The sequence below is a fragment of the Phodopus roborovskii genome, unplaced genomic scaffold, assembly GCF_943737965.1.
Source record: "Phodopus roborovskii unplaced genomic scaffold, PHOROB, whole genome shotgun sequence".
Lineage (NCBI taxonomy): Eukaryota > Metazoa > Chordata > Mammalia > Rodentia > Cricetidae > Phodopus > Phodopus roborovskii.
In genome coordinates this window covers 57,017,761-57,030,312 of record NW_026126480.1, presented here as the reverse complement: position 1 = coordinate 57,030,312, position 12,552 = coordinate 57,017,761, and the positions used below count along the sequence as shown (strand labels likewise).

Below are 12,552 nucleotides of genomic sequence, written 5' to 3'. Positions count from 1 at the left end.
TCAGCTCTCTATGATCTGTGTACTGGAACCCCTGGTGCAGGTTTTACCTAACAACCTGGCCACCCTTCACCCTGCACCAAAGCACCAGGGTCGGAAGCATGAAGCAGGATGTGTGGATGAGTCACCCTTCCTGCAGAGGAGACTTAAGACAGGGAGAGGGGCTGAAGGCAAGGGTCCCTGCCACATCTCCAGTCCAGACTAATAAGACTGCAGGGCTGGCTGTTTGCTGCCCAAACACTGGCCAACCCCAAGAACCCTACCCTTTTAGTCAAGCTTCCTCCTAGGCCAAGGCCTGCCCCTAAAGAGGCTATGTGCCTTTTTGCCTCTATCTTCAGCTATTGGGAAGATGAGGAGACAGTGAAGATTGCACAAGCAGAGGGGGTGGGGTGGGAAACGGAATTCAGGAGTCGGACAGGTTCAGTGAGGCCCCAGCAACAGATATGGACACACCCCACACCAGCATCTAGTACTGTGAGAATATCTGAGGCCAAACTGCACAGGAGACAAGTTTGGCTCCAACTCAAGATGAGCTGCCTGGGAGCAGCTTTGGAGCAAGAACCAACCCATCCTCAGCCACGTAGATTCCAAACTAGAGCTCTCACTAACCACCCACTCTTTTACAAAACCCCAGCTGCAGGTTCAAGCACCCAGATCCGGAACAGCCAAGATCCTTCCCTCCCTCCAAGATCCTTCCTCTATGCCTGGACTAAAGATGGGATTAAAAACACAAACACAAAATCCTGTACCAGAGATGAAAGAAGGCAACTTTCTGCACCCACTAGTCCCTAATGCCCTTGCTCTTGACATAAGTCCTCAGGCAGCCCAGGCTGGCCTCTACTTCCAGAAGGGTGGGTGGGATAACACCAAACCTGCACCTCTGAACTCTAATTAGAACAGTTTTGCTATGTAACACTGAGTGATCTAGCCACACTCAGGATGGCCTCAAACTTGCAGTCTTGCCTCTTCTTTCTAGTTGCTGAGACTACAGGCATATGCCAACACATCCGATTTATGCAGTATAGAACTGACCACAGGGCAAGCACTCATACCACACTGAGGTACGAATCCTGCCTAGTTTCTAAGGTAAGCTAGTAAAACTTAAGAGAATCACACTGCCTGTCCTGTAACTCCAGTACTTGGGAAGCTTAAACAGAAAGGATCACTGCTAGCCTAAGCTACAGTGAGACCCTGTCTTAAAAACAAACAACAGCCAGGTGGTGGTGGCATACGCCTTTAATCCCAGCACTCGGGGAGGCAGAGGCAGGCAGATCTCTGTGAGTTCAAGGCCAGCCTGGTCTACAGAGCGAGTTCCAGGACAGCCAGGACTGTTTCACAGAGAAACCCAGTATTGAAGGAGGAAATAAAAAGCCAAAATTCTGAAAATGTAATAAAATCAAGTTCAAAGTAGGGGTTAAGCATAACTGTTGGCCTCAGCAAAACATTAGATAACAATCACAATGATGTGGTGGCATTATTCTAGGCTTCAGGGTGACACCTGCTGGATTCAGCAGCCAGCCTCCACCTCTGATGTGTTTACTTGGAAATTACTGTGAACCCTTCCCAAACTTCCCTGTTAGAAAGCAAGGATATCAAGACCAGGGTGGTAGCACCCACACCTCTAATTCTAAAACCTGGGTGGCTGAGGCAGGGTCTTAAATTTGAAGACTACATGGCAAGAACTGTTGCAGAAACAAACTGGAGGCTAAAAGATGGCTCAGCAATTAAAAGCACTTACTCTTCCAGATGACCTGAATTTAGTTCTCAGAACCTACATTGAGTATGAAATGTGCACACACAAACACATACCTTTAAAACAAAGGATACAACCAGAGCTGATCTGTAGCCAAGTAAAGACCAAGAGACCAGTCAATGTCTATCCCAAGTAGCTAGTCTTCTAGCATACTTGTAGCATTTAAGCTGCAGGCCTGAACAGTACCACCTACCCACCCTATAAGGCACCTGTGGGGAAATAAGCCTTCCCAACACTTGGGAACAATGCATGTGCACGTACACACATCCAACAAAACAAAACCACCTGCACCACACTGAGCAGATGTTTTCTCACCATTATTTCTTCAACTAGAGAGTAACAATTTTTTGTAGAGCACATAACTGCATTGGACATATGTAGTTCATATGAAGACAACTACACCATTTACATAAGGTATCTGAGCATGAGGACTATGGGACATGAAGTGACTCCAGGAACCCACTCCCTACAGATACAGAGGACAACAGCTATGACAAAAATACCTCTGCATCCTGTGAGCTACTCATGGCTCGGCAGACACTCTTCAGTGGTAAAGGTCTGGGAAGGCAACAACTGTGAAGCTACCATTCACAAAGGAGGCAGGACAGGAAAGGGTTCAATGTTCAGTTTCCTTTAATAACCCCCATCTCCCTTGAAGGGTAGGTGCAGGCAGCTAGGCGATGGCAAGACATGTTCACTTGAAGATCTTGCCTTGATTAACAGCTTTGCCCACATGCTGGAAGGCCCCCTCCCAGGAAAAGTACTCTCGAACCAGCGTCTGGGTCTCCTCGCTACCAGGATCCAGTTTCCGCCATGTATATGATTCATAGTCCACCTGCCAGTCTGGACTCAGCTGGGGATAAAAAAAAAATAATCAGTACAGAGGCATGTAGCATGTAGACACTGGACACTGATCCATATCTGCAACCTCTAGCTCAGACACCAGATGCCAGGACTCACTCACAATGATGCAAAAACACACTTTCTATGTATATTCTAGAACTCTTCCTTCACATACACTGGCCCAGGCTTAAGATCTCCAGTTTCCTACACTCTTGCCCACTTGAAGAGACCACCCCCAGCACCTTCCTCACCGGAAAGGCAAGCTCTTGGCCTCGGAAGACCCAAACGCCAGATATGGAGCTGCTGTTGTTGGTTCCAAAGAGGATGACACTAGCAAAGGCATTCTTCCTCAGTTTGTCCAATCGCTGAAACATTCCTAAGGGGAAAAATGGGAGACTATTCAGCCTCTGCAATCATTGCCCCCCACCACCTTCCTCCCTTCCCCCAGACCCACTGTCTTCTCACCAGTGATAAGGTTGCAACTCATGAAGGTCTGGGTGAGCTCTTCAGGGAAACGGTACTCAGCATACCACAGAGACCAGCCATCCTTATCAAAGTGCTCCCAAAAATATGGCAGCGCCACAGAGAGTGTGTCCTCATTGGAGTACTTTCGCTTAAACTCATCCAACACAAAGGTACTAAAGGGAAAACACAAGGAGGCCAATAAGGAGGAAGTCATGCTACCACTTCAAAGTATCTGCAGGCCAATGGCATTTTCACTTAAAATATACTGGGTTTGAAGGAAGTGGCCCCTGTAATGCAATGACAGACACTAATAGCATTAGGAGCAAAGAGAGCTAGAGGGGCATGAACCAGAGCTAAGACATTCCTGGGCCTAAGAGTGTTGGACATGCATGAGAAAGCCAGCAAGGACGACACAGCTGGCTGCTGCCCCCAGGTGGTTGCTAAAAGCAAGTTAGTCTGTTTTTCCCTCTCTAGCCCCTCCTGGACATTCCCCAGGATCCACAAGTCAAACTCACCCAACACACAGGTTTTCTTAGGTTACAGGCTGGAACCAGAATGCAAGTTTCCAACACTTGTCTTCTCACAAGATAATTACCTTAAATCTTTACGCCCAAGTCTACTAGTTCCTTTTTGCCCAATAACAAGTTTACAAACTGAAAAGCTTATCAAAGAAAAGGTTACCAAAGTAACCTGACACTCAGGGTCAGATACCCAGGTGCCAAGAAGAAAGCTAGCTGAGGTTCAGGAGGAATTACTTCCCCCATGGCTCAGGTTCTATTTTTTTTTTTTTTTCCAATTATATTTCTCAACCAACTTCAGTCCCATGGACTATGACACCCTCTCTGACCTCCTCCAGCATACATATGGTACACATACAAACATGCAGGCAAAACACTCCTGCATATGTAATAAAAATAAATCTATAGAGACTTTAAAATAATAAAATGGCTAGGCAGTGATGGCATATCCTTTAATTCCAGCAGAGACAGTCGATCTATGAGCTTGAGGCTAGCCTGGCCTACACATCGAGTTCCAGGACAGCCAGGGCTACAAAGAGAAACCCTGTCTCACACTCCCTGCCAAAGGCGTAAATATTGCTTCAAGTTAGGAATGAGGGTTGCGCCACTCTCTGAGAGTATGGGAGGTAGAAGCAGGGGATCAGGAATCCAAGGTCATCCTCAGAAGCAGCAAACTCCAAGGCCCTAACTCAAAAGCTTAACAGTCTTAAGTTTCTCCCATTATACCGACAAGGTTAAATGTTAAGAGTCTGGTCCAAGATTACACTGTATGTAGCAAAGCCATTTAACCACAGGTCCCAGACTGGTCTTCAAATGTCCACCAGACAAATCTTTTGAAGGGCCTGAAAACCTCAAAACCTCCCCCTTCCAGCTAAAAGGTAGGACTGAAGTCTTTTTTATACTCCATCTGTTTTTTCCCCAAATAACACAGATCAAGTATGGTCTGTGTCAGTAATCTGAGCATAGGCATATAACAAGATCCTGCCTCAAAAAGCTAGGTTAGTGTTATAGCTAGACGACACAGCAAATGCCTAAGCATGGGTGAAGCCCCAAGCTCAATACCCAGCACTCAAAAAGAAAATAAATAAATATATGGAACACACACACACACTCACAAAACAATAAGCATAAGCTCCTAAAACTCATCTAGCTGGATGGAGATCTTAAAGGGACAATGAAATCTTGAATTTTCAATTCATAATTCAATTTTATAAGATTAAAAAGCCTAAGGGTAAGGGGTTCAGCAGTGGTGACATGTGACTTTAAAAAAATTTATTTATTATATATGCAGGATAGCTGTCCACATGTATGCCTGTAGGCCAGAAGAAGACACATCTCATTATGGATAGCTGTGAGCCATGATGTGGTTGCTGAGAATTGAACTCAAGACCTCTGGAAGAGGTCTTAGCTGCTGAGCGATCTCTCCAGCCTCCATGGCACACACCTTTAATCCAAGCACTCAGACACAGAGGCAGGTGGATCTCTGAGTTTGATGACAGCCAGAGCTGTCCTAAGGAAAGTGAGGTGTGATGAGATGACAGCAATCCAGCACTTGGGACTGAGACAAACAAGGAGGACCAGGAGGAGTCAGAGCTACACAGTCTGAGACCAGTCCACAATACATTAAGAATCTTTCTAAAAACCAGAACCACCCACCAACCAACAGCAAATAAAACAATACCGAGGAAAAACGCTGTTGGCATCCCAGAAGGACATCATGGTAATACAACAAATAGGCATTAAATTACAAATGTATGTAAGGGCCAGCAGGTAAAGATGCTTGCCTGGTGACCTAACTTGACTCCCAAGACCCACATGGTAGATTGAGAACTGACCCCATTCAAATTGTCCTGACTTCCATACACATCAATGCATCACTCTGTGGCTGGCAAGAGCAGGCCCACACTTATACACCAAATAAACTATAAAAAAATACTTTTCAAGGAGAAGAGGCAGAAGGAGCAAAGCTTTCCATGCATTGTTTGTTACTTACTTTCTGTCCATAATAAGGACCTACCATGTAAGTGTCTATATTACAACAATATATAATAGGTTTTTAACACAACAAAATTTTGCTCATTTTACCTATGATGGTACAAGGCTTAGGTTATCACTTTGATTCAGAACTCACTGCATTCTGAGAGCAGGGTTGCAGATATATTCACAGGCAAAGCAGTTGTCTTAAATGAACCTGAGTTCCAGTCCCTTCCAACCCTCAACATACACCCTAACTACCTACCTACCTACCTAAAGAAGCAGCTATTAGAGCTGAAGTTTTCTTGGTCTCATACCAAAAAACAACAAATCCTAGAAATTAAGGCTCTCAGCTGGAAATCCCTGCCCTTTAGTGTCCATGCCTCCAGTTTACAACTCTCCAGCCATCAAAGCCATCCCAGGAGTGTTTCTACAGGTGAATCACATTAAGTTAAAACATCACAAAATGCAGGTAAATCAAAACTGAACCAGGATGGCTATTCTTCAGTCAACTTTAATCCCAGCACTGGGGAAGCAGAGGCAGGTGGAACTCTTGAGTTCAAAGACAGCCTGGCCTGCAGAAAAAGTTCCAGGACAGCCAGAGCTGCAGAGAAACTCTGTCTCAAAAAATCAAGAACAAAAATCAAACAACAAAAACACCAGAACTTCCATATTGTTACATTCCAGGTGGAGGCAGCAAGATCAGTCAGAAATTCAAGGGCATCCTCTGCCACAGCCTCACAAGCCAGCCTGGACTATAGTGAGACCTGGACAACACACATCAGTGTACACAAACCACCTCAAACTGCAGACCTAGATGTATGCTAGAGGAACAAAGAACACCTCCCAACATGCTTACCTCTTGGGCAGGTGAGCGAAGGGGTCCTTGGCCTTGGGCTCAGCAGCTAGAGCCTGCTCACACTCGTCCATCTCCTCCTCAGGAGCTGGGGCAGCTGCCTTTTTTTCTTCTTTCCGCTCAGCCTGGGGCTTCTGTTTCTCTTCTCGTGAACCCTTTTCTTTCCTTGGAGTATCTTTTTTAGGCTGGCTCTCTGCAAACTTCTTAGCTGGTAAAGGAGGGACTCAAGTAAATATACTGCCTCTTTCCATTTTCCTCCAAACCAGGCAGAAAACTGAAAGTGATGGTGAGGACAACCTTTGGTTGTCAAGGAGCAAGCACATATTATCACACACTGCATTCCAATGTGTCAGTTTCTATCTGATAGCCTATGGTCTGGGGGTCACCAAAAGTCAAAGGCTATACAAATCAAGGGCTTGACAGAAACAAACTGAACCCTGATCACATGCTGTCTCTTCAGACTTACCATCAAATTGAGCCATCTTCTCACACAGCTTCACCTCCCCCAAGACTGCCCTGAACTGGGGCTGGTTAATGCAGGTAAGGAACCATCGGTTGGTATTGGGGAAGCCCTGGCGAAAAGAAGGCTCTAAGACCTGCCAGGATGGAAGGACAGAAACAAAGTCAACACTGGAAAAGCTGTGAACAGACCTCCAACAAGAGCACAAGACCATTATCTCTGGCTCTACTTTCCTCTTCATCCTTAAATTATCACATCTCCTTGAGGACTATTTTTAAAGAGACTTTCTCCGCCCGCCCTCCCCCCACAACTCAATCTGTAGATCAGGCTGGCCTGTAACTCAGAGATCCTCCTGCCTTTACCTCCTGAGTGCTGAGAGCTGAGCATCACCACCAGGTGGGTGCATTTTTTAATGCACATGGATATTTTGCTGGCATGTATCTATGCACCACATATGTGCACTGTTCCTTGAGCCTGAAGACAGCATCAGAACCCCTGGACCTGGTGTTAGTTGATTGTCAGCCGTTAACCCTAGTCTTCTGGAAGAGCAGCCAGTGCCCTTACTCAGTCTCCTTTTTTGTTTTAAAGTCTATTTTACTGCACATCCTGAGTGAGTTTCCACAACATGATACTCCTGCCTCAGAGCTGGAGTGCTGGGATTACAGGGGTTTCTTCTCCTTCTGCCTTTACAGTTCAATCTAAAAAGACAGTTGTTGCTGTTCCTTCATATACTATTATTCTATATTTGTTGTCTTGCTATTTTGCACAAGCATTTCACGTCTATTGTTCTTAATCTTTTAAATTTCATGTCAACAAAATTTTCTTAAAGTTAGATTCAACTAAAGTCTACAACAGAGCCTATGTGACTACAAGGGCTAGGGACTTAGCTCAGTGGCAGATTGTAACCCAGTATGCACAAGGCACTGGGCTCCAACCTAGCATCCAAAGGGAGTGGAGTGGGGGTGGCTACTAAACTTATTTTGCTAAATAACTTGACCCCAAAAAGACATTTTGTGTGTAAAGCTGGGAATGGAACCTAGAGCATAACAGATAAACTATGTCACTGGGCCTCATTCTAGCTCTACACTGCAACTACAGCCTACACACTGACGACACAACCAAACCCAAGAGACTAAGTAAGTGTAGCTCAGCAACACAGCATAAACCCAGCACGACAGTCCTTCTAACTCCTTCACAGAAATTCACTATCCTCTTTTTAAAAATCTTAACATTTATTTCATTTTTTCCCCGCTGTGTACATGCCTGGTATCCACTGAGACCAAAAGGTATTAATTAGACAGTTATAAGCTGCCATGTGTGCACTGGGAATTAAACCTGAATCCTTTACCAAGAGTGCTCTTAAGTGCTGAGCCATCTCTTCAACCACATACTACTATCTTAAGCAATTCTTAATTTACCTTTTATTTGTATGTATATGGGTGTTTTGCCTGCACATGTATCTGTGCACCACATAGTGCTCACAGAAGCCAGAAGAAGGCATCACATCTCCTAGAAAGGGAGTTACAGTTGTAAGGGCACCATGTGGGTGCTGGAAGTACTCTGCAAGTGCAGCAAGTATTAACTGTTGACCTATTATTTCTCCAGCCCCTGTCATTTTCAAGTCTGTCAAAACAGGAAGGGGTGAGAGCTAACTCCTGTCATGGAGACAGACCACAGAAATCAGGAGGTTGGGAACTTCAAGTTCTGAATACTTGGGTTCACTTGAGCACTTACTAGCTGTGTGCTATGGGCATGGGAGCATTGCAATGAACCTGTGAGGCACACAGTAGGAGCTTTTTCTTTATTCCTACTGTACTACCATTCTGGACCAGAATGGGTCTAGAGCTGTTGCTTGGAAATCAACACAATATTCTTCAAAAAACAAACAAAACCAATATGAGGGGCTGCAGAGATGGCTCAGCAGCTAAGAGCATTGGCTGCTCTTCCGGAGGACCCAGGTTCACAGCAGCTCACAACTGTGACTTATCTACAGTTCCAGGGGATCTGACACCCTCACACAGGCATACATGTAGGCAAACCACTAATGCACATACACACACAGAAATATGGCTGCTCTTCTACATGGCCCTGGTTCAATCCCCACCACTCACTTGGTAGTCCACAATTCCTTGGGATCTGCACACATATATACATACATGCTATTACACATACATGGAAAAAATGTTGAATGTTTAAAAAAAACATAGTAACCCACATAGTGATTACTACCACCTTGGATTTACCCCAGATAAAGTAAAATAATATAAAGAACTGTGAGAATTCTTACACCCCTCTATCTGCACCAGCAAATAATGAAGCCAGGATACGGACTTGGATCTGCCTCCAAAAGCTCGATCCTGCAGTGACCATCCTTGCCTTAACGTAGCTTTAATTTTTGCTTTGTATTTTTGATCTCACTATATAGCTCAGGTTGGCCTCTTAATGGAGTGATCCTCCTGCCTCAGTACTTCAAGTGATGAGATTACAAGTATAAGCCACCAGACCCAGCCTTACCCATCTTTAAATTAAACCCAGATTCCCAAGAAACTAAGCAGCATCACCTAAAATGAAAACAGCCACAGTACTCAACCCCAGGATTGCTACAGCCATTAACTGATCTGAGTACTAAGCTGAACCCAGGGTACCCCACCCAATATGGGTCAACCTCCTGTCTAATGGGTTCTTCACAAACCTTACCTGTTTGTAGAGCCACAGAAGGGTGCAGACAACTGTGATATCAGCCAGTGTCACTCGCTCACCCACCAAAAAAGTCCTTGTCTTCAAATGAGCGTCCAGCAGCCCCAGGATTCGCCTCACCTCCTCTTTTGCATTTTCAGTGGCCTGTTGTTTTGAATTCTCCAAGTTTAGTGGGTACCAAGTCCCTTTCCTTGTGCCCCTCCCCACTAACAGAACTAAAGAACCATTTAATCAGCATTGGCTCAAACCCCACCCCGGCTCTATCATTAGAATCTAGGATCATTTAAAATGTATTAGGATTAAAACACTCAGGTTAAATTTCTTTATGGTCAACACACTTTATTTCCCACTATACTGATGGTAATCACTCACTGCCATACATCCCTGGCATCTTTTCCTCCATCTATTTATTTCTTATTCTCAAAATACAGGAGCTGACCCCATCTCTGCCCCTGGCTCCTCCCCAAGTTCCAAAGCATACCTGTTTGTTGTGGTGCATGATGCCCAAAGTGGGGAATACCCAGGTGCTGGCTGGAGGAACGATGTCACTGTCAGCAAAGCTCACCCACTGTACCACCTGAGCTGCTGCCTCTGGAGTACTTCCACGAAGATCCTCGTTGCTTACTGCAAAGGCAGACCAGAAAGCTTAGAACCTAAGGACCATGCCCAACCCAACCCAGGTCCACTGCAGTCACTCCCAGCCACTTCTACAGCCTCATCCCCAGACCCTCAATCCCGTGTCCCCACAAATTACCGTAATAGGCGATGGCATTGCTCTCAAACACACAGAATCCATCATCACCCTCAAATGCTGGGACCTGGGAACAAAGTAGTGAAGAGACAAGACATGGGAATTTCTCACTAGCCAATTCTTGGGGTCGAACTGTTGAGTAAAAATATTAAGAGACAACTCTTGCTATGCAAGCTCGAGACACTATCTGAGACTCAAATGAAAAACACTGACTAATCCTTGTAATCTGCATCTAGTGCCTGGACTAAGATTTCAAACACGGCTGAAATGTAAATTATGGCCTCATACCCTTATTCCTAGCATTCTCTGAATCTGAAACCAGACAGGACAAGTGAGATCCTATCTCAAAATAAGTAATATATTCAGATATGGATGTCCTACATCTACAGCCCTACTACCCAAAGCATTAGGTACAACCTACAGACAGCATCCACCCTCCTCCATAGTCAGCTTTGGATATTTAGCTCTACTCAACCCCTTTGGGATAAGAATCCAACTCACAAGAAACCTTGTATGTATGTACTGGCCAAAATACATTTCATCCCACATACATGAAGCAGGTCTGTAACTCAGAGTCAACCAACAAGGCTGAAATTTCCTTTGTAGACAGGCTCTTTCTTAGATTAAGTAAGCTGATATCTCACACAATCCTCCTGCCTCAGTCTCCAGAACGCTGGGATTACCAGAAGGCTTCAAAATGATTTTATTTTTCCTTCTAGGTGTTTGAACAGTCAAACTCAGGGCCTTGCATCCCGGACCCCATGAAATCTTTAAAAAAAAGTCACTTCAATGTTAAAGAATGTAACGTGGAGGCCATGTCCAGAATAATAGAATTCTAGGGCTTTCTGGGGTCCCTGCTTCCCTACTCACCTTGCCAGCAGGAAATTTTCTGAGAAACTCAGGGGTGCGGTTGGTTTGGCCAAAGTGGAAGTGGGGTGGTGCGGAGAGCACGCGGACCTGAGCCCCACTGTACTGAGCAGCGATGAGGGCCTTGAAGGCTCTCCAGTTTTCAGGATATGTGTACAGGGTCTGTGAGAGGAAGCGTGGGAAACGGGCATGAGTAAAGAACCCTGAAAGCGACTCCCCACACTTCCACACAATTCCAGCGTGTTCGATTCATTCCACTCCTTCTGGTAAGCCAAATTAACTGAGTATGCCCTATGTAACCAGAGTCCTCTGAAATACCGAGAACAGAACTACGTACCAGCTGCTAAATAAAGCTTGCCGACAGATGTGACCTCCCATAAGGACATCTCTAGCAGCTTTCTTCCCTTCAAAACTTCGTGGCCCCACCAGTCTGCCATCTGCCCAAATACACAACACACCCATGCCTCCCAGAACCCTTGTTTCATTCATTCGTGGTGACCCAGTGTGTGACCACAGCCGAGCTGGTAGCGCTTCAAAAGTACACACATCGACCAATAGATTTCAAAGTTCCCCTCAAAATAGCCACGTTGACTTCTAATGGCATGCTCTGCTCACCAACTCCTGCCTTCCTCGGCGCGCACTAACATCCCTCTGGTCCTGTCCTTCGGTGTGTTCCCAGTAGTCTCCCTATGGACACCTGGCCAGTGGGATCCGAATGGTCTGCCTTCGCTGTCCCTTGTTTCCCTGGCTCCCAAACCTCCCCGAAAAACAACTCTAACTGTGCCAGTCCCTACTGCCCACAAAGACCCTCTCCTTTTTCACTGTCCCCGTCGGTGACCCACAAAACGGTCGCAAAAGTTCCACCAACCTAGCCAGACACCACATCTTAAAATGGCAGTGCGGCTGAACCACTCTTTAAGTGTCCGGACAGTGAAGACCCAGCATCTCTTTTCTCCTCAACCCCAGAACATTCCACCCTGGCCTCCGAGCCCCAGCCTCAGTTCCCTCCGGGCCCTAGGAACCCTGCTCTCCGGCGGTACGGGCTGTGAACCCCAGATCGGCTCTCCGTTTGGGTCTGGACCTCTCCTGGCGCCGACTGACCCGACTCAATCAAAGGATGGCGGTGGATGGGGTGACCTGGATCACCAGAGCCGGCAGACTTACCCCAGCCGCCATGGTGATTCCGCAGAGAAAGGGGGTGGGGCTGTCGGGGCTGCCGCAAAGTAAGCCGCCAGGGAGACAAGGGAGGGGGTAAGGGGACAGCCGTGCGGAAACAGCGGCCGGAAAGCGAGGACGGCATAAAAGGCACACGCACGACAGTTCCGTCTCTAGCCGCGCTGAGTTGGAAAAAGCAAGGGGTGGGGCTCAGCG

At 46.1% G+C, this 12,552-nt stretch overlaps 1 protein-coding gene across 1 annotated transcript; it reads right to left on the bottom strand.

The window, feature by feature from the left end:
• Positions 1-2,360: 2,360 nt before the first annotated feature.
• Eef1g (eukaryotic translation elongation factor 1 gamma) lies at positions 2,361-12,506 on the bottom strand. Its single transcript, XM_051193910.1, has 10 exons — positions 12,346-12,506; positions 11,185-11,343; positions 10,318-10,381; positions 10,045-10,187; positions 9,564-9,707; positions 6,873-7,002; positions 6,410-6,614; positions 3,059-3,231; positions 2,845-2,969; positions 2,361-2,603 (listed from the first exon to the last, which is right to left on the bottom strand). The coding sequence occupies exons 1-10, from the start codon at positions 12,355-12,357 to the stop codon at positions 2,445-2,447; spliced, it is 1,314 nt and encodes a 437-aa protein (XP_051049867.1). The 5' UTR covers positions 12,358-12,506; the 3' UTR covers positions 2,361-2,444.
• Between the last annotated feature and the right edge of the window lie 46 nt (positions 12,507-12,552).